The 21767-nt window shown below is 52.4% G+C and overlaps 2 protein-coding genes and 1 long non-coding RNA gene across 4 annotated transcripts in view; 1 reads left to right on the forward strand and 2 right to left on the reverse strand.

Moving 5' to 3' along the window:
• Window positions 1-93: 93 nt before the first annotated feature.
• On the reverse strand, window positions 94-8639 carry ITPKA (inositol-trisphosphate 3-kinase A). The gene is made up of 7 exons (XM_058738138.1): window positions 8091-8639; window positions 2096-2192; window positions 1794-2010; window positions 1458-1662; window positions 1127-1228; window positions 797-868; window positions 94-683 (listed from the first exon to the last, which is right to left on the reverse strand). Exons 1-7 carry the CDS (start codon window positions 8577-8579, stop codon window positions 480-482), a joined length of 1386 nt encoding a protein of 461 aa, XP_058594121.1. The 5' UTR covers window positions 8580-8639; the 3' UTR covers window positions 94-479.
• LOC131516717 (uncharacterized) lies at window positions 6638-21766 on the forward strand. 2 transcript variants are annotated; one of them, XR_009264207.1, is made up of 4 exons: window positions 8197-8305; window positions 8784-9886; window positions 10413-10483; window positions 21336-21766. It is a non-coding gene; the product is annotated as an uncharacterized LOC131516717 (long non-coding RNA). The 2 variants fall into 2 exon arrangements; XR_009264206.1 differs by lacking the exons at window positions 8197-8305; window positions 8784-9886 and adding an exon at window positions 6638-7266.
• The window catches only part of RTF1 (RTF1 homolog, Paf1/RNA polymerase II complex component), a 53109-nt gene continuing 48538 nt past the window's right edge, over window positions 17197-21767 (reverse strand). The window contains exons 15-18 of the mRNA XM_058738137.1: window positions 21259-21336; window positions 20689-20784; window positions 19632-19743; window positions 17197-19375 (exon numbers count right to left, since the gene is read on the reverse strand). Of these exons, the coding sequence (XP_058594120.1) occupies window positions 19269-19375; window positions 19632-19743; window positions 20689-20784; window positions 21259-21336 (393 nt within the window). The 3' untranslated portion in view covers window positions 17197-19268. The remainder of the gene's footprint in view (window positions 19376-19631; window positions 19744-20688; window positions 20785-21258; window positions 21337-21767) is intronic.

Raw genomic sequence — 21767 nt, forward strand, 5'->3', positions numbered from 1 at the left:
ATACCCTCCAGTGATCTGCCTAGACATGAAGGATGCTAGGGAAGTAAGAAAGGGACCAGAGGAGGGAGGGGATGAGGCCTGAGTCACCAAAGCTGGTGTCTTTGAGTTTTATTGGCAAAGGCTGTCCATTGTAGTGTGGGAGGTTAGACCAATAGATCTAGTGTCTGTGAAATAAAATTCATTATCTGGCCTCTCTAGAGAGATATGCAGCCCCCTCAAGAGAGCTGGGCTGAGGAAGGAGGCCATTGTCCCAGCCAGCCTCCCTACCCCCCCTCCCTGGGTTAATTAGTGCCATCGGTTCTGGGAACTCTGGGGCTTGTATGGGAGACAGCCCCCTGCTCGTGCAGTGCGTCCCATGGTGGTTGGCACTTGGCCTTCAGAACCGTGTGAACCTCCCGGCACCACAGGGTTTCAGTCTCTGGCTGCATGCATGGTGTGGACACGGCCGCAGGTCCATCTGTCAGAACCAGGGCCCAGCCTCATCTCTCAGCCAGGCTGGCCAGGATGCTAATGAGATTGTCCAGCCCCAGCAAATAGCCGTCCTCGCGGTTGCCCTCCTCCCAGGGCCGCCGGTGGTCCAGGGTCTGGCCGTCGGGGAGGGGCGTGGTCTTGCCGAAGTCAATGAGCCACACACCGGCGCGATGGCAGTGATCGTGCACGAAGAGCAGCGAACTGCCGATCACCTGTCGAGCCCCACATGGTCAGGCCACGGCCCTTTCCTGGAGAAGCCCCCCATCCTAATCCTGCTGTAGCCCTCACAGACCACAACTCCCGCACCTGAGCCTACCCCTCTTACCTCGTGCCTCCTAAAGAACTCAGAGACCTCCAGGGTGTCCCGGATCTGCTGCAGGCGGTTCAGATACCTCCTCTGGAGAGAACAGGGTAGGAGAGGAAGGCAAATTAATTAAACACTAATTGAGCCTCTGCTAATATTAGGGGCCACGAAGCATACTTGGCATGGCAAATACCGTGGTGAGGAAGACACAGGCCCCCAGGTGGGATAAATGCTACGATGGGGGGGGGGGGGGGGCGGATCACAGGCGAGGGAGTTAAACCGGATGACCTAGGGGCAACCCTCGTTTTCTGGTTTCCCCACCACCCCAGGGTTCTAGGATCCGGCGCTCACCAGCACTTCGGCATCCCCTTGCACAAACTCCTGGAAGACACGAATCACCTGCTCCCGGCTTCGCGTCGTCTTGAAGTCGGTGCTGCAGGAGCCATCAGCTTTCTGAAGGAGATGGGACAGGAAGGGTCAGGGTCCCCGTGTCTCTCCTCAGCTCAAGGGGAGAGGATCAGACTAGAGCAGCAATACCTCCCAGGACGTTAGTTGCAGGGACCGCAGAAAGGCCGCCAGAGGGTGCCTCGTGGTGGGGGTCAACAACAGGGCAGATACCGCACGGCGGGGTTAGGGCTGAGGGAGGGACAGGGCTCTGCAAAGCGAAGCGGGACTGGCCCACCTTGATGCCTTCGATGCGGAAGCCCAGTGTGGTGCTGGAACTGATGCCTTCTCGCCACTGCATGTAGCGTGGCTTGGTGACCGCGCGCTGCGCGTGCTCCTCCTCGGTAGGAGCCGCAGGGTCTACCGCCAGCATCTTCTTGTACATGTCCTTCCGCAGCTTAGGCCGCTCGCGGGCTTTGGTCAGCTCCTCTTCCAGGTAAGTCCTGCGGAGGCGCGGGCAGCGGCGGGGCGTAAGAGGGCGCACACCTGGACCCGGTCCAGCGCGGCTTTGGGCACCCGGGAGAGCGCTCATCCCCTCCCTGTGTGCGCGCCCAGCCAGGCATGACACGTGTACCTGACGCCCATCTTGCAGTCAAGTACGCAGGGCCCATCGAAGCCGTCGAGCAGGTCCTGTAACTGCAAGTAGCTCTCGCCGTCGCGCTCCACCACGCCGTGGAAGGCGGGCACGCAGCCGCGCAGCGCGTCCGCCATGAGCCGCGCCAGGCAGTAGCGCTCCGGCTCAGAGCTGCGCTTCAGTATCAGCCCGCTGGTGCCAGCCGCCTTGAAACTCCCTGCAGACTGGCACCAGTTAGCGCTGCCTGGTCCCTTCCTACTCCAGACACCCACCCACCTCACCGGCGCCTGCCCTGTGCTCACCCGTGTGCCCAGCCAGCTGCACCCAGGCATAGCGCCTCTTGAAAGGGCTCATGACGGGCAGATTCACCATGGTCCGGATCTTCTGCCAGTGGCTTTTCTGAAAGCGACACGGTCCAGCGTGCACGTTGGCGTCTCAGCAGTGCTTAAGCCCTCCCTCCTTTGGAATAGGGTCTCCTGCCCCAACCCACCGCAAGTAGCTAGGGCCCCACGATTCACTCACTCACTCACTCACTCACTCACTCACTCACTCAAGGAAAGTTTATTGTGAGCCTATGTGGAGGACACTGAGATGGGCACAGGGTGATGGCAGATATCCAGCTTATGGACTGTACTGAAAACAGCCTTGAATTTAATACCAAAGGGCTCAGGTTTGCACCCCACTCCTGCTGCTCTGAGCTGTGTGAGCAGGTTACTAAAGTGCTCTGTCAAGGATTTAGAACTTTCCTGAGCTTGAACATCACCTGATGGTCACCCCGGTTAAAAAATGCAGACGCTCAGGTCTGCCCCAGGGGGGAAATTCTAAGTAGGTCTGGGTGGAGCCAAAAATTTGCATTTCTAACATTGCCTCAGGAGATTCTGGGGCCTGAGAAACAGGCCTCTGAGTGTCAGTTTCTTCATCTGTAAAATGGGGAAATAATCACTCTCCCTGGGTTGTTATGAGTAGTAAATGAGGCTTGAGTGTAACAGGCTCCATCCTCCCCAGCCCCATTCCTTGGCATGAAGCAGAAACTGGACAAATTTGGATTCTTGTTTCGTTCACTTTGGACCATTGGTTACTCTCATTTAGGGAGACAAACATGGAAACAAACTTTTGCAAAGGCCCAGGACAGAGAGGCTAGCCTGGCAGGGCCTGGGAAAAGAATGGCTTAGGGCTCCCTGAGACCCTCTTGCTATTCCTGATGCCTTTTCACTCCTCACCAGTTGGCAAGGCTCGGGGCATCTTTGGTCTTGATCTAGACCCAGAAACCTGAGCCTTGAAAATGGGATGCAGAGCTGAGAGCCTATCATTTTAGATGAAACTGGGAAGGAAATGTAGATTTTGGTGTGCTTCTTGCCTCATGACCATGGCTTCTGGCCTCCACCCAATTCAGAGAGCAGCTCATACTCTGGACCTTTCCTTTTCCCACCCAAAACTCATCAGCCCTGTGTCCACCCTCTAAAGTACACAGGTTTGCTCATCCAAACTGTGTGTCTGCTGCCTCCTCGTAGGGGTACTTGCCTCAGAGGAGTTGCATATGTGTTGCAGGAGTTATAGGGCTGGAACACAGAAATACAGCCTCCCTGATCAGAGAGAGTTCCAAGAGGGAGAGGGAGAACTTGGCCTAAACAGGGGAAGTCTGCTGCTTTCCCATGGGGAGGAGATAGGGGTTAGTGACAGGGCACTGGAATCATGTGTTCTGTCACTTTTTAGCTGAGTGAACCAAAGTGAGGATTTCATCTGTGTGAGCCTGTTTCCTCTGGGAGGATAGAGCTGCTGCCATAACACGAGCCACCATTTACTGACCGCCTACTGCCTGCCAGGCGCTTCTCATCTTCCATCAGAAAGCACTGCTCCTACTTTCCTACTGAAGTCCCTACATGGCACACTAGGGTGTGATCACGTGTCCAACCCCCAGGGATCTGGGGGTGTAGCCAGAAGCAGCCCACTAGAAACATGACATCTCTTTCAAAACTCCTTTTTTTACTCCTTAAATACATGCAAGGTTTGCATTCTGCTGCATAATAAATCCAAGTTTTATTATAAACTCTCCCACCTCCAAACCTTCAAGTAAAATTCCAGGAAGATGTATGTGCCATGTGTATTCAGTGGCACCGTCCTATACCCCCTTCTCCCACTCATGATTTTCAAATCATTCACATGCAAAGCAAGAGCATGGGGTGGTAGCATTATTGCCATTTTACAGAAGGAAATCAAGGCTCAGAGGAGTTAACATCCCCTCACTCCCTGCCTCCAGCCTCCCAGCTTCTGGCTGAAGTTCTCTACCAGCCCAACCTCCTCCCCCATGTCCCAATTACCCCATCAGGTTCCAAACTCCATTCTACCACCCCAATTCCCTTTGGGGGTCAAATGGGACCCTGCATGAGAAAGAGCTTTGTGTAAGATGAAGCAATCTGCAGCCACAAGGTGGGCTGTCTGCTCTCTGGGGAAACACTGAGATCTGCCTGCAAACTCCTCTCTGTTGGCTGGACATCTCTGTCTTCATCCAAAGGAATGGGTTTAATGGTATGGTTTCAGGCAGCTTTAGGGGCCTACTGACAGAAGCTTGGGGACAGTGGGGCCAGAATGGACTTGGAGGGTATATCTAGTTCTGTAGCCACCCCAGGGGAAGAGGGAGCCAGCCCTGGGTTAGGTGAGATGGGAGAACCACACCATCCCTTCTTTTGGGATTTTGTGAGAGCAGTGAGTGGGGATGGAAGGTGGGAGGTGGGCCCAGTAGAAGAAGATTTAGTGCCTGCAGTCCTGGGCTACTGTCACTTGATTGATGCATGATAACGCAGCATTGATTTGCTTCCAAGCTGAGGTAAAATGGGGTCATCACCTATTCTCCTCCAATTTTGTGAGGATCATATCAGCCAAGAGTAGCAGCAACTAAGGCTGGTTCCAGCCATGCAGGTTACAAGGGGGTTTCATCTGAACCCTCCCAGCCACTTCCTGAGGTTGGTAGGACAGAATTTAGCTCCCCTGCCAGTGAGGGATATGGTCAAACACGGAAGGAGTCTATGCAAGTATCAATGAACTCACCACCATCCATCTTAGGAAGCTGCCTCCTCCAGGGAACATAATGCAGATAAAAATGCATGTATTCAAAAAGGCTCCTGAAGAGTCATTCTTTAGTGGGTGGGCGGGAATTTTGGCACATGAACAACAGCAAGGAAGATATTTTTGAGCAGGTAAGGCTTTTATTATATGGATATCAAAAAGCAGATTTGTTATTTCTAGCTGGAAACAGGGCCAAAGCCCCAACCTTGGGTCCAGCCTACCCTCCATAGAAGTCTGGGAAACCAACTCACACCCATAGGCTGCCTGGGCATCTTGGGGCAAAAAAAAAAAAACCAGGAGAGCTGATTATGTGAAAGAGTTTTTGAGGAAGTCACAGGGGCACCTTCTGATCCTTACCCCTGGGGCTAGACAGGGACCATCTCTCTCTGGGAAGGGTTTGGCTGGGCATTAGCCTCAGACCCTCCTTTGTCCAAGCTCCATTTGGAAGCCCTGAGGACTCCTGCTTCTTACAGCACACCAGATACTCATCCCCATTCTTCCTGACTCTGGCTCTGGCTCCCTACCTCCAGCCATTCAGTCTTGGGCTGAAGCACTCTGCCAGCCCAACCCCCTCCTCATGTTCCCATTGCCCTATCAAACCAGCACTCCCTGTGGTGGTGGTGGTGGTGGTGGTGGTGGTGGTGGTGGTGGTGGTGGTAGCAATCAGTTTAAATTTATAAAATGATTTGCACTAAGGTATAAGTGACCCACGACTTCATCCTCCCAGGGGCATTTGCTTTTTAAAAAGGAAGTCTGTTAACCTAAATTCTGCTCTATAATTAGTGAAAAGTGAAGTGTGGGAGTTCTGGGTCCAGGACAGGATGGCATCGAGGTCTCTTTACCCATCCTAGAGCACTGAAAGAGGAGAACCAAATGAACAGAAGCCAGATACCCTCCCTACAGCAACACCCCAAAACTGTTTTAAGAGGCAGGCAAGGCCTAAGAGGACAGTCATGCTGGCTGCTCTTGGGGATAGGCCCCCAACTCCTCTCCTGATATGTCTGGTTTTCCCTGCCTGTGACTTTTCCCTCTTCCAGAAGAAAGGCCCCAGGAAGGAGGCAGGCTGCCCAGTCCCAGGATAGTACCCTGCCGGGAGCCCAGCTCCAGGCTCTGGGCAGGCTGTGTGGTGCTCCTAGGAGCTGGGGAAAGATGTGTCAGGCAGAGGCAAAGTGGAGACTTTCAGGGCCGCCTCTTGCTTCCAGCTATACCATTATCTACCCATACCCTAGTGTCAGGGCCTGGCAAGCTGGGAGCTCCCGAGCTCTGCTGCAGGACCCTTCTCCCGGCGCATCCTTCACCGTCAGCCAACCGATGGCCTCAGCTTCCTGACCAGGGAAGCCCTGAAGGCAGCCTAGGCGGGCACTCTGTGCCGCTCCCCGACTGGCTGTGAGGCAAAGTCCGCGCCTGGCCCTTCCACGCGGGCGCAGGCAGCCTCTGTCAACACCTACTGGCTTATCTGCCGCCTCCGTGGCTGTTTGCCTTCGGGGAGGCCCCGGCGGGCTGGGGGTTGGGAAGGCCTGGGAGACGCAGCCTTGGAGCTGTAAGGGCCCGCAGCGGCCTTCTGCTCCAGCTCCTGGCTGCGCCGATAGAAGGCGAAGCTCGGCGAGGGAGAGGCCGGCCGAAGACGCCTAGGGCACGGCTGCAGCTGGTCTTCGGAGTCTTGACCCCAGGCGGGGTGCCTATGTTGCAGGCAGGATTGGGCCCCGGGCCCTCCTCCGACTGTAGGCGGAAGAGGGAAACGGGGGCGGGGGCGGGGGGGGGGGAGGCTTCCCTCCTGGCGTCCTTTCTCCTGATCCCGCCTCTCTGCTGTCAGAGATCTGACCCGGGGAACGGTGCACCCAGAACTACTGCTCCGGATTTCGGAGGAGGTAGGAAAGGAGTCCTCTCACTGCCCCACATTCCACGGCTTTGGAGATTCCTCGATGGCACCCGCATCCCTCTGTGAGCCAGGGTTGTACTAGGAATGATCACGGATCAGGGAGGGGTATCTTTTTCATCCGCGGAGGAGAGAGGGACTCCCCGCACCCTACACCTGACTGCGGCGGGGTGTGTGCGTGTGTGCGCGTTTGTGTGTTCCTGCTCTATGAGACTTTTCCCTCTTGTACCTTACAAACCACGCTGCCTTCTGGAGAATGTACGTCTCAGCGGGTAACTGATTCACAGATCCATTGCAAGTCGTTACAGGGTCTCCTCCGCCTCATCCAGTCCGAACGAGCGGCGAAGCCCGGGTTCAGCAGGCAGAGGCCGCGCCTCTGGGCTCTCCCCACCGCGCCCAGTGTCCGCCGCTCTCACCGCCCTTCTGGGCAGGCTCGGAACCACCAGAGCCTGCGGGACGCCTTTCGCCTCTCCCTCCACTCCAGGGACACTTGCATAACGTGGATCTAGAGCAACTCCTTCGCGTTGACCGCGGGTAGTTATTTAAAGTATTTGGCCTTGGTTAAAACGAGGGGGTCAAGATGGCTATCCCGGGCGCCGCACACCCCTGAGGGGCAGGCATGGGAATGACTTCGCTGCACCCTGGCCGGGGTTATCTGAGGGTCAAACCTGGCACCGGAACAGCCAGGTTACCGGAGTAGGGACTAGCAGGCGGATCCCGCTTTTCAGCCTCAGTTTACCTCCTCCCGGCTTTCCTTAGGAGCAGGAAACCCGGGGAGGGCTGCGTCCCACTCCCTACCGGAGCCCCCAGCCCCAAGCCCCTCCCTTCTCTGCGTCCACATCTTGTGCGGGCGCCGGGAGCAGACGGCGGCGGTTCCTGAGCAGAGCCTGGAGCGCCTCTCCACTCCCACTCAGGAGAGGGAAACCGTGGCAACGGCGGGGGGTGGGGCCGCCGCGCGGGAGAGGGGGTGGGGAGAGAGGGAGACTCCTTCACCCCTCTCTCTTCGAGAGTTCGCGGGGCAAGACCAAGCCCCTCCGATCCCTCAGCCCCACTTCGCAGCCGGCAAGTCACGATCTCCACCTCCGCCCTACCGGGTGCTCGCGACCGGTCGCAGACTCCTCCTCCCTCTCTTTCTTAGACGCCCCAGGGCTCGGGCAGCGACCCGCAGGTGGAAGCCGGGTGAAAACTGCCAAGGAGGGAGGTCAGCCCAGCGCGTCCTTGAGAACCCCATGCTCCTGCTAAGCAGGACCCCAGGCGGAGGGAGCTTAGCGCAGAAGTCGGCGCTCAGCCAGGTCAGAGCTGGGTCCGCCGCACGCAGCCCCCGCGCCCCGCGCTGGCCCCGCCCCCGCGGCCCATACCTGACCCACGTCCTCGCTGGCTTCCAGCTGCACGTTGCCGCGGCTCCGGCTTTCGCTGTCGCTCAGCAGATCGTCCTCTGAGTCCTCGGGCAGCGACGAGGAGCCAGTAGAGGAGAGCGACGAGGTGGAGAGGCGGCGCGGCTGCTGCAGGTGTGAGGAGCCCACGGCCGGGAGCCAGCCACCCTCCGGCTCCGGTGGCCCCGGGCTGGTCGGTGGTACGTCCGGCTCCTCGGCTGTCACAGTCAGCTGCGGGATCACCGGGGCAGGGGGAGCCCGCGGAAGCCCGTTCGGGACCTGTCCCCCACGCCTTTTGGCCCCGCGGGCCCGGGGCTCCCCTGCGGCGGCGGCGGCAGCGACCGCCGCGCAGCGCGCCTCGAAGAGCAGGCGCAGCTCCCCGACACTCCGGCGCGGGGCCCGCTCCAACCCCGGGCTGCAGGGCCCCGCGCCCCCCGGCCGCGCCATGCTCGTCGGGCCCCCGGGCAGGGTCATTTCCCCGCACGCGAGCCTCAGCGAAGCCCACCAGCCCGCGGCTCAGCGAGGACTGGAGACGCTCAGCGCCCCCGGCGCGAGACTGCCCCGAGGCGGAGCCTGCGCGGCTGCCCGCCTGGGCCCCGCCTCGGCCGCGCCCCCCGCCCACTCCTTTCACTTTCAGAGAAAGCGCGGGCCTCCAAGGGCTCCCAGTTGCTCCTCCAGGTGACCGGGAAGCTCAGACCTCGTGGACACAAAGTCAGGGCCTGGCCTTCGCAGCCTCTCTGTCCCCGCTCTCGAAGAGACCGGAGGGGTCGCTCCGCCCCCGGGCCCTACTGCCTTGGAGCTGGTCCTGCTCTCGCTCTCCTACCCAGTCCCTCCGGCTCCTTTCCACGATCCATCCTGGGCCAAGGATTCCTGGTCTCCGGGCTTTCCTTCAGCATGGAATGCAAGGCCATCAGCTTCCTGGGGAAGCCTCACCCCAGGGCGTGCGCCCAAGTGGGGACTCTGTCCTGGGCAAGACCTGAGGCTTCCTCCCCCCAAGCTCCCCACTTCTCAGCTGGCAGAGAACAAGGTCAGGGGGGCGGGGCCTGAATCTCGCGGCGAGTCCTGGCGCAGTCCTGGGCAGCATCCCTTGGCTACTGGCTGGCGGGGGCTGTGGCCTTCTGACTCCTTTTTCTGTGGAATTCGGAGCGTGGAGTCTGCTGTGTGATCCTAAGCAAGTCATTTCACTTCCTTGAACTGTTGATTCTTTTCCGCAGGGTTGTCGTCTACCTCACAGGATTGCTATGAGAATAAAATAAAATGAAAGATGTAAAATCTATACAATATGAGAATAGTTTTAGTGTGGGTGGTAGGAAGAGCCAGTCTCAGGTTCATCACACTCTAGATGTGATCTTTGACGTCTCTTCCCTTTGTAAATTTAGGAAAACCTCACCTGACCCAGGGTTGTGGCTGTGACAGGGGAAGAGAGCCACGACGCTGGCTCATCCGTGGCATCGTGGTGCAGTATTTGGCCACTTCACAAGTTAGTGGTCGGCTGAACTGCAGGGCTGCTTTAAGTAGAGTTTGTATTTCACAGCATTTCTTGTCTTCCCCCAAAATGCCACCGGGGAGGATCCCTCCTCAGGTGCCTTGTGCCTCAGGGTTGTTGGGGACCCTGTGGGGCAGGCTGCCCCAGAAGGATTGCCTCTGATGCTGATGAAAGCAAAAAGAAGCTCTCCTTCCCCTCATCTCCCTTCAGCTAGATTCAAGGATGGCCCAGGAGGAGACAAAAGGAGGGTTCAGAGAGAGAAAATGGGAAGATTCAGCAGAGCAAAAAGGAGAAGGTCCTGGGGGAATTGATGAAGAAAGTAAAAGTGTGGAAGGATGAGTGGAGGGGAAGGAGAGAAAGAAGGAAATACAGGAGTTTGACTATTCAGAGAACCTGGGAAATGACATGGCTACTTTCTCTGGGCACAGAGATCTAGAGGAGCCTGGATGTGTGTGAAGGGTGTACTCTAGAGCTTGGTGGCTCAAAAGCCATGTCTCCTGCACTCACTTCCCTCTTTCAGGGCTACCTTGGTCTCTGGTGGGACTGGTACTGCCCTCAGAGTAGGGGCAGGCTCAGGCTGGGGGCAAACCCAGGATGGGGAGAGTCAACAAGGACTCGCCAGAACTGAAAAGGTGGGAGGGAAATGAGAGGAGGGAACATGCACTGTGCACCTGTCAATGTTTGTGAGATTATATATATATATATATATATATATATATATATATATATATATATATAACGACAATGTTGGAAGCCCAAGCAAGCCAGGAGCTGGCTGCCAAGAGAAAACTCAAGGACAATTCTTTTTCTTCTTCTATTAGGCACTTGTCCTAAGCCCAGAAACCAAAGAAGAGCTCTTTGCCATATTTTCTAAGTATCCCTCAGTGGAAAGGTAAGGGCAAACTTGGGAATGGGTATTGAAATGAGAGCTAATTTCATAGACTTTTTAGAAAATGTTTATTTATTTATTTAGAGAGAGGAGGGAGCAGAGAGAGAGGAAGAGAGAGAATCCCAAGCAGGCTCCCTGCTGTTAGCACGAAGCCCAATGCAGGGCTTGACCTCACAAACAATGAGATCATGACCGAGAGTCAGCAGCTGCTTAACCAACTGAGCCACTCAGGGGCCCCAATTTCATAGACTTTTAGAGTGGGAAGGACCTTTCGGTGCATCCTGTTCTCCTCAAAACACAGGAGAAGTAACAAAGGAGTTAAATGGCTCAACCCAGGAGGTTACAGTCTTTGCACAAGGCCACACAGCTAGTTGGTGGAAAAGCCAGAGAGTCTTGGCTAGATCCACTGACTTCTATTCCTGTGCCGTGCATACTTTCTTTTATTAGCATCTTATAGTTCAGTCTCTAGTTCCTTATCTGAGGAAGGCAGAGTCTGCCTCCACCTACAACAGGCAGAAAGCATAGGGGCACATACTGGGGCAGAGCCGGGGGTCCCGATATAGCAGTGGGACAAGTCAGGGGGTCTCATGTTGTCTTAGTTGAGCCAGGAATGACCTTTCAAATCCTGGAATCATGTTGTTTGTGCCTCAGTTTCCACAGTTCTTGAAGCTGTGAGTAGATGGCTACGCGTAGAGTGCTGTGGAGAAAATCAGACTACTATATAGACGGAGGAAAGGCCTCTTGTGTGTTGCAAAAATGGGAAACGGGGGCATACAGGAATGTTGCAAGGTTTTGATGGACATGAGGTGGCTAATCTGAGATAGGCCATGTGCGTCTCTCTGCCTTATTCACGAGGCCAGCTATGTGTCTGACGAGAAAACTGATCTCTCTTCTTCTGTGGCATCTCAGTTCAGGGATCCTCCTGTACCCTTGAGGCCTTCTCTCTAGAGTGTCTGAGTCTTCACTCCTCTCCATGGCTTTCGGGATTTATCAGGCCTGGGAGCTACATCCCTCCTAGGCAGTAAAGACAGTGGGCACAAAGCTGGGAAAGGGGGAGGCCTGGAAAATAGGGTGTGTGAGGTGAGGGTTTTCTGGAGGCTTGGTTTCATTCCCCAACCTGCCTTATTTAGCTCTGCCCCTCTCTCCCCACCCTGAGGGGCAGGAGTAAAGTCACTGCTCGCTATTCCCTGCCAGGCACAGGACTAATTTCTTCTTCCCAAGAGCCACAGGTGGGCCCTTTCACCTGAGGGAGAAAGGACAGAGCACTGCCTTTACTTTGAGGGACCTTGAAAGCTTCCCTAGAGAAAGCAGAGCCTCTATAGTGTGTGCATGTGTGTGTCTGTGTCTGTGTGTTGGGGGCAGGGTGGTGGCAAATCTTCCTCTGGACCAAGTGATACAGGTTCTTATTCTGGTCAACAACTCCTAGATGTGCTCTGTGAGAACTGGTGTCCTCCAAGGGACTTCCTGACCCCAAGATTCCAATATTTTGTGACAATACCTGTGATCCATTCATTGATTCACAGAGAAAACAAACTTCCCTTGAGCAGTTTCCTCAAACCAGGCACTGTGCTAGGTGAAAAGGATACAAGGAGTAGTTCCTATAATGACCTCCCTTCATTATATGGAATGGTGGTGTATCATTTTACACTTGTCTTCTGGAGAAAGGAAACCAGAAAGGACCCATCAGAAAACAGGCCCCAGGGTGCTATATGGCTCTTTTTCCAAGGGGGTGTCACTAAGACCTTGCCCTTTCAGGGGCTCCATGCATCCCAACCATTCCCCATCCTGGTCGGTCTGGGGCCCATCTCTGCCCAGAACAAACTAGAGAGGGCGCTGGAGGGCTGGCCAAAGCCGGGGCCAATGGCAACTTGAGGGTGGGGTTAGAATTGGAGGTTTCCTTCCTCCTGGGAAGAGGAGTGAATGGCTGTTTTCACCTGACAGCCCCAGACCCTTTTCTTTGAGAAGGTTTCTCTTCCTTCCCCGTGCAATCTTTGACCTCATTATGGATAGACCTGATGGGAATATTCTGGGATTTCGAGCTAGGCTAGTTTAGCAGGGCTAGGGATCCAGCAGCCTTTGCTGACCCTTCACCATCTGAATCACTCTGGTTTAAAACAAACAAAATGTGTCACCGCGCCTGTGTATGCGCAATAAGAACATTTTCTCTCCTGACACACTTCAGAAACAAGGTTTCCCATCCCTCCCAGGAGCCTGTGTTCCTGTGGTTCTCCCTCCTCCCTCTCTTCATAACGCAGAACCCGCAGGATCTCTCCCGCGGCCTAGTGGAGGCAGAGGGGACCCAGAGCATATGAGGTCAGGGATGCGGCTGCCGGTCGGTCGAAGGAACTGCTCTGAGAATGCTGTGGGTGCCCGTCGGTCGGCCTCTGTCCCCGAGGTGCCCCGCAGGACATCTCCCTGAATCTTGTGCCCGAGGGCGTGGGTGCCTCCCCTAATTCCATTGGTGACCTCTCTGCAGCCTGACTTCCACCCCTGGTGCTAGGCGGCCGACTCCACAAGGCATCCGGTGGCCGGACAAAAAGAGCCACCGGGAAGTCGCGCGCAGGCCCCAAGACGCGGGTGTTGAAAGCCGAGGCCCCGCTCCCAAACCCGGGATGTCGCCGGGAAGCGCATCCTGCTGGCGTCCACGGCTGGAGGTGCGCGCGCACGTGCGGGCAGCCGGCCCCAGTGGGCGAGCCCAAGTCAAGGGTGTTGGCTCGTCCGGGCTGGGCGGCACACTAGCCCTGGGGTGAACGGGCCTACCTGCCGCAGCCGCGTTTCTCGCTGGCTTTGGTCGAGTCCCAAAGGACTGGGCGCTGCGGTCCGGGGACAGGATGGGAGGGACAGGTGGGATCGAATGCCCCAGAACGTGTCGGCTCCGCTGGACATCCGCTTGCCCCCCTTCCCTCCACCACATTTACTGGGCGTTACCTAAGTGCCAGGTGGCGCTGGGTGCTGCGGATATGCGGTAGACCCAAGTAGCTAACAGGCTCAGGGTGGGGACTCATAAATTATTACCTGGTGAGTGCTGCTCTACATAACCTGGTGAGTGCTGCTCTAGGGAGAGCCAGTAGAAGGTGCTCCCAAACCAGATTGGGAGGGGAGATCAAGGAAGGCTTCCAGGAGGAGGTGACCTTTCGGCTGAGCTCTGTAGGGTGAGGAGGTGTTCTCCAAGGAAAATCAGTGGAGATAGACCAGTGCATTCCAGGTGAGAGGTGAATGTGTCTGCGGCTGAGCAAGACCTGATCTCTGCCTACACTTTCTTTTTTAATAGTTTATTGTCAAGTTAACTAACATACAGTGTATACAGTGTAGTCTTGGCTTCGGGAATAGATTCCTGTGATTCATCACTTACATACAACACCCAGTGCTCATCCCAACAAGTGCCCTCCTCAATGCCCATCACCCGTTTTCCTAGCCTCCCCCCCACCTCTTACACCCATCAACCCTCAGTTTATTCTCTGTATTTAAGAGTGTCTTATAGTTTGCCTCCCTCTCTGTTTGTTAACTTATTTTTCCTTCCCTTCCCCTATGGTCTTCAGTTAAGTTTCTCAAATTCCACATATGAGTGGAAACATGTATCTGTCTTTCTCTGACTTATTTCACTTAACAAAATACACTTCAGTTCTATCCACATTGTTGCAAATGGCAAGATCTCATTCTTTTTCATCAGGGGTAGTATTCCATTGTGTGTATGTATGTATATACACATACCACATCTTCTTTATCCATTCATCAGTTGATGGACATTTGGGCTCTTTCCATAATGTGGCTATTGTTGATAGTGATGCTATAAACTTTGGGATACTTGTGCCCATATGAATCAGCACTCCTGTATCCTTTGGATAAATTTCTAGTAGTGCTATTGCTGGGCCGTAGCGTAGTTCTATTTTTAATTTTTTTTTTTTTTTGAGGAACCTCTACACTGTTTTCCAGAGGGGCTGCACCAGTTTGCATTCCCACCAAAGTGCAAGAGTGTTCCCCTTTCTCCACACCCTTGCCAACATCTGTTGCTTCCTGAGTTGTTGATTTTAGCCACTATGACCAGTGTGAGGTATCTCAATGTGATTTTGATTTGTATTTCCCTGATGATGCGATGAGCAATGTTGAGCATCTTTTCATGTGTCTGTTCTGCATGCACTTTTCAAACCAGGGTCACTGACAGCTGAAAAAGAAAAAAAATTCCTTTGATATTTTAAAGAAGGTATCGAGATAGTCCTTGTGGGAAAGATCAGAACATTTTCTTAGTCATCTTTACACATATTTTCCAGTTTGGTACTGCTTGTATGTTTTAATTACTCTTGGTGGTGGTGAGTAGGTCAAGCCTCACAATCTTTGAGATTGCTGGGGTGGTGGTGAGGTGGGAGTCTTCTGAGCCACTTTCAGACTGTCCATTCTGGAGAGAACATAAGCAGCAAGGGCAGGCCAAAAAGCAGCTCTGCTTCCCTGGACTTTCCCCAGACCCGCTCCAGTGCCCACGCTCGTAATCTCAACCTGAAAGCAGAATTTCTTGACCCTGGAGGTGGTTGCTGCCAGGAGTTCCTGAACTAAGTGCTTCAGCTTCTGGCGGTTCTGCTGCCCCCCACTCTGCCTGGTTTCCTACAGCTTCTACCTTGTCCCTCAACTCACTGCCCACTCTATCCCAACCCCCCGCCCCCGCCACTCTGCCCCTGAAGTCTCTCCTCCCAAGAACAGTGGCCTCTGCTCTAACAACAGCATTATTGAACCCCTTCTGGGGAAAGGTACACTTAATCTTTAAGACCACTCTGATGGATCTTACGTTGTAAAGATGGGAGATTTGTGGCTCAGAGGAGTTAACCAGCTCAGGCCTAGGTAGTAAGTGGCAGAGCAGGGATATGAACCCTGTACTGAGCCTGCAATGTCCTGTGGCTCCTGGCTCTCCTTTGGGTCCAGAGCACCATCTGGAATCCCTAGATGTGCCTATGCTGCGGTAGCTGAGCCCCCACGCAGAGCCAAGAAACACCAGCTCCAGGTTCTGCTCAGCCAGGACTGGGGCTGGCCTGGGGAACCCTGCAGAGAAGGCAGGGTACCCCTTGGCCCTCTTTTAGTGCTGCTGTTCCCTCCAGCCCCCCAACACTTTCCTCCTCAAGGGAGCTCAGAGGACCTCAGTGGTCAGTGAAGTCACGCAAAAACTCCATGCTGGGGGTTGATGGTTTCCTAGTTCCCAAGAGGTGCTGGACACTGCCACCTAGGATTACCCAAGGAAAGCTGCCCACACCAAGGCCAGAAGATGAAGTTGACTGACCCTGCACCTCTTTCCCTTCCACATCTTTCTGCCTATGGCAGCTTCCTTTCTGCCCTCAGGTATGCCTGCCCCAAGGCACTGCATCCTGGGAGACTGTTTTCTGCTCAGAATCCCTGCTCTCTAGGGCCTAGCTAGCCCACTGCTGCCAGCACTCAGGTAGTGGGAGTGTTGATGAGTTGGGAGAAAACCTCATTGGGCACAGCTGCTGGGCTAGCCCTAGGGACCCACCTCTCCCAATACCAGAGGCAGGCTTGGACTGGGATCCTACCATTGATTGTCACCTCATACCTTCCCGTCTATAAAGGGAAATAGATGATCCAGGATTTTGCTTCCTAAAGCATGGCCAGCAAGTTTTGAGACATATCCTCAGCGAATGGGGGAGTGGAGGCGTTCCAGATCTCCCTAGCTTGGGGGATCGATGAAAGGCTATCAGTATTTTCTCCATGGTCACCAGTCCCTGGGTTCCCTCTGCACACTCATGATAGGCAGGAGACAGCATAGCAAAGGCCAACTGAAAGCTTGGAAGCACCAGCCTCTCACTAGGGCTAGGCAGTGTTATCAGGGCCCTACCTAGTTCTGTTAAAGGTTGCTGGTATCTTCCAAGATAGGAAGTAAACCAGGCCAAGTGGAGGGCTCCCTGGCTGTAGACAACTACCATACTAGAGAAGCTTCTGGGTAACCAGGTTGCTAAAGAGTTGAAAGCAGTCACTTTCACTTTTGGGGGGTGTTAGGCTAAGAGAAGGGGAAGGAGGGAAACCAAGCAAAAGAGAGGCTTTCTTGGACTTTGAAAACGTGACTTTGAAAGTTGCCACTGAGGATGCAATCCTTGGATTAATTCCGATCCCCTTGTTAAAACAGGGTGTAAAGTTTATTTACAAATATCTGTACAGTTTGAGTGACAGCTCGGGACTTCACAGAAACAGAACAAAAGCATTCTTTCTGAAGGGAAGTTGCAGGCAGACTTTCCCTGCACCTGTCAGAAGCAAGACAGACAAACAGACCTATACATCATGAGCCAGGCATATGGACATTGGCCTTTTTGCCTCTTGGAAGGAAGTGAAAAATGTGTTAAACAGCCTTAGGTGCCGCACCCTTCAACACTGAAACCACATGGAGTGGGGGAGGTGTGGAGTAGGGAGCCATGGCAGCAACTCCCCAGCGTAAGAAATACCTCAAGTGAACAGCCAAGAAGCCCAGCTGGGGGTGGGGGTGTGGGGGCTGTGGAGGAGGGGTGTGTAATAAAGCCAACATCTTCTGCCTGGTCAAGATCTTGGTTCAGAGGCCCTGCCTCAGTGGAGATTGGAGACAAATTCTCAGTCCTGATTCCAATCACCAAGGAGACGACTCAGGTGATAAATTGGTTGGCTTCTCTCCTCGCTGTGTTTTGGCATCTCAGAACGAAACTTTTGGCAGCTGTGTGTGGGGAGGTAGTGGCAAAGTGGCTACAGTGTGATGCAGTTTTAATAAAAATTTTATTACACAGCCATAATGTAATCGACACTTCTCCAAATCCAAATGATACTAAATACAGATCTACATGGTGGATCAGAATGACTCCAGCAAATTATATGGATTCTATAATTTCATGTCTTTTAAAACCAGAAAGAAAAAACAGTCCAGGTTTGTCATGATAGGAGAGGTCCCAGCAGCTTCCAGGGCTCTGCCGGAGTCTGGGCAATGTTTAGCAGTCTGTGATTCCACATTTACACAACAGTCTATAAAGGGTTTCGGTCAATGGACTATTCAAGTATATATGATTTTAATGAGTCCACTGCCCACCTTAGCCCAACCGAACTGCGTCACAGCTACCACAGAGCTATGTTACAGTCACAGTTTACCAATTTTACAGTCACAATACTTTTAAAAAACCATCCGTTGCTGTTTTTTTAAAATAAAAAAAGTGTAAACTAAGTTAAAGCAACACCGAGGCTCTACTAAACCCAGAAGAGTCACCAAGTTCATTTTGTATGTTTAAATACAACTTAAGTCCATGATTTCCCATCATCCCACTTCCTTACAGAAAAGTAGGGTGATGAAGTACAAAGCAGAGCTTCTAAATTCCTCTCCCTCTTGTGGACTCAGCAGCTCTCAGCTGTTTCTTTAGCTTAGTTCTTGGTATATATAGTCAGCTGTACTTTGTTCTGAAAAGATTTGTTAAATGCCACTTTTATTTACACTTGGAGCTTTACACCTGAGAATGATTATCAAGCAGTCAGCTTATCTCTTTTCAAACATTTCATAAAGACATACACACTTCTTTGCTGGCCTCACCCTAGCTGCACAACAATATATATGCTTACCATATATATATGTATACACACACACAAAACTGCACATGCTTGTAACATTTGCAACCTAAATCTTTTTGTGTTCGTTCTCTCCACATTCACGTTGAATACTTTCTCTTAAAAAACAAAACATTATTCTTTCTGAAAGAGCAAAACAGAATCACTAGGAAGAGACAAGAACATGGGGTGGGAAAAAGACACTCTATGTTCAGCCAAGAAGCTGTAGGCTGTACCCATGGGTTGAGCAAGACACCTGCACTGCCTTCTCTGCTACCTGGCCGTGGGCTTCCCTCCCACCTGCCAGGACACAGCCTACAGGGCAGGGGGCAAACTGGGGTGTTTTCTCTGAGGTGGGGGAGGTGGGGGGGGGGAGAGGATGTGGGGGAGGATATGTTACACAGCTACAGCAGTCAGGCCTGTTTAGTAAGAAGAATCACATTTAATGAGTTTCTTTCTTGCAGTTTCAGATGCTCATGTACAGCTGAAAAAAATCTGAAACAGCTATAGACCCATGACAGACTGATACAAAGAGTACTGCATTTTAAAAAAATGATAAAAAAATCCACGCACTTACAGACACACACAAACACACACGTACGTACACACACACACACACACACACACACACTCTCTCTCTCTCTCAAACAGCCCCCCCTCCCTCCCCACAAATGTACACTTTTTGGAAACTAAATTGGATTTGAAAACCTCTCTTCTGCAGAGATGGGAAGAAGAGAAAGATGAGGAGAGAGGGAGGAGGGCTGCAGGTGCCCAGTCCCCACTCCCTCCACAAGTGTCCGGTGCCAAATGTTCAATGGTTGGGTCCAAGGCAGCCCGCGGAGGAGGCCGCCCAGTGCTGCTGCTGTTGCCCCCAGGGGCTACAGCAAGAATCCCAGCTCCACGCTAATACTGAATGTGTGCAGAGTGGCCAATGAACTGTGCTGGTTTTTTTTTTTTTAAAAAAAAAAAAAAAAAAAGGCAAACACAAATCTAAAGACATGGATAAAACCCAAGAGAGCCCAGGCCCACACTGGGTGAGAGGCCTGGGGGGTTGGTGGGAGATGGTGCAGACAAGGGAGGTCTATACAGCAAATGGTTTATATTACAGATGACTGGCAGTTTAGAGTCTCTTCCCAGTTCTACTGCTGCTCCAGCCCAAAGAGGGCAAATCAAAGGAAAAGAGGAAAGGTGGGACACTGTGATGGGGCATGCAGGGTCAGAAGCAGCAGGCTGGGTGCGCTCAAATAAGCCCTCGCCGTTTTTTGTAGTCTTCCAAGTTTAGAGATCTCCTTGGAGCCCCATCTTTGGCTGGTGGAGCCTTGGAGGTGATGGCCAAAGCCTTTGACTCTGTGGGAAAGAAGAGCAAATTGGCATCTGAGGCGCCTACGAAGTCCTTTGAGTCTCCTGCTTCACTCCTTCCAGTCGGGTTGACTGTCCCTGCTCCCTCTCAAAACATGCCCACAGCCCCGCTTACTCTGGCCTCTATAAATAATGATGAGTAGACACCTGCACTTCTTCCCTAAAATCAGGCCTCCCCACTGACCGAGAGAGCCATGTTGCCATCTGGTCCTCAGCCATTACCACTCCCCCTACCTGTACCTACCTGAGCTGGGAACTTGTAAATCAATCTTCACATCGAAATCATGTACTTTGAACAAATCTTCTGAGAGGTCACTGGCTGACTTAGAATTCAAATCTTTATCCTTTCCCTGACCCTGCAATGTGAAGAGAAAAACTAACTATAAAAGCATAAATACAAGAGGACTTCAAGAAGCAGCGGCCACTAATAGTAAAAAAAAAAAAAAAAAAAAAAAAAAGCTAAGGCCCTTTTCTGATTCCTTCCCTCAGAGGGAGGACAGGAGAGGCCACTAAGGTGGTTTCTTTTCTGAAGCCTGAAAGAGGAGAGGGAAGGCTCATGTCTGTGGTGTGGGGCAGAAAGGGTGGGCTTAAGACAATAAGTTACTTTCTGACCCAAGATTTCAGGAATTCCTGGGACAGTGTGCACTCCACAGGAAAAGACCTAACTTAGGCAAAAATCTGCTTCTAAATTGGCAGTTTCTCTGCTTAACATTCTAGTTTTCTTTTTTTAAAAATTTCTTTAAAGTTTATTTATTTATTTTGAGAGAGCGAGCCAGTGTGAGAGGGGCAGAGAGAGACAGGGAGAGAAAGAATCCCAAGCAGGCTCCACACTATGAGCCTAGAGCCCGACTCAGGGCTTGAACTCATGAACCATTACATCATGATCTGAGCCGAAACCAAGAGTTGGACGCTTAACCAACTGAGCCATCCAGGTGCCCCTGACATTCAGTTTTCAGAGAGCTTTCACCTTTACAACGGTCTGATGCTTATGTGTCATCAGTTCCTCCCAGTACCCTGCGGAGCAGCAGGATATAGAGTATTATCCCCATTTTACATAGGAGAAAATGTGGCTCAGAGGGCTAGATGTCAGTTGCCTAAAGCTGTAATCAAGGCCTTAGTTAAGTAGTGGTGTTGGGTTTAGCACTTAGGTTGTCTGACTAAAATTCAGTAGCTGTTTATTACATTTGTAAACAATCAGGATGGGGAAGGGGCTGCAAGTGAAAGGCTATGTTCCTCCAGGTGGGAGAGATCAGGCCCCAACGAAGCCAAGCGTCTAGCCCACAGGACAGTGCTGCACTTGCCTTGCTCATTTCCTTTGGAGCATCTGGTAACACTCCAGAACCGTATTTTGCATTCAGCTGGGCCAATATGGCAGCTTGAACAGCCGGGTCTCTGGACTGAGAGAGAAAATCAAGTTATTTTAGAGATTTAACGCTCACAGAGTCCTACCCGCCGACCACCACTAACATCACAAGCACCACAGTGGACCCATCAGCAGCTCAGTGGGGTTTTCCTCAAGGCAGCAAAAAAGAGGCAATTAAAAGCTTTGAAGCCCAGCCCAGGCCAGCCTGGCCCTAGGTGGCCCAGCCCACACATTCCTAACATCTGCCACATTGGTAAACCCACCCTGCCAAAGAGGGGTTAGTCCAGACGTTTCTACAAATCCATGCCAGGTTTTCACTACCTATAGGTCCTATAGCAAGATAAAAAAAAAAAAAAAAAAAAAAGAGATAGCCAGACCCAAGAGTTTGAGGCAAGCAAATCCCACTAAGACAACATTATTTTTAACTTCCTTATTAATCTCCTAATGGAATTCATTTTATGTCCTAGAATCTAGGTCCTGACTAAAAACGTCCTCTTTAGGCACTCACATTAGAAACGATGGTAGGTTTGCACTGCCGCCTGGTAAAGGGATCCATCTGTTGGTTTTTCATGTTGTGACTTTCAGCCTGAAACAGAGAGCATGCGTTACAGGACTGCGTCTCCTTCCCCGCCTTCACTTATCCTAGCTTACACATACGTAACAGTCTTTGCAAGAGCTTAAAAGAGTCAAAGTCATGTATCATCCTCTTCTCTTCAAGAACACCAGACCAGATATGGGAGCAACAACAAAAGAACAAAACTGGAAACCGAGAAAGATGAACACCTGTGGAGCAGAATCTATGGGATGGGGAGGGATAAGAAGGGCAGAAGAATGCTGTTTTTCACTATAAATCAATACATCTTATGGGTCTATGTGTGCACACAAACACGTGGATGTGAAGAGTACATGTTACTTCAATAATTAAAAAAATTAACTGGAGTAAGATGTATAGAAGATTTTATATCATTTTATTAATTAAAATGGTCTTCAGGGATCCAAATAAAGTTGTTTACTCAC

The sequence above is a fragment of the Neofelis nebulosa genome, chromosome 7, assembly GCF_028018385.1.
Source record: "Neofelis nebulosa isolate mNeoNeb1 chromosome 7, mNeoNeb1.pri, whole genome shotgun sequence".
Classification (NCBI taxonomy): domain Eukaryota; kingdom Metazoa; phylum Chordata; class Mammalia; order Carnivora; family Felidae; genus Neofelis; species Neofelis nebulosa.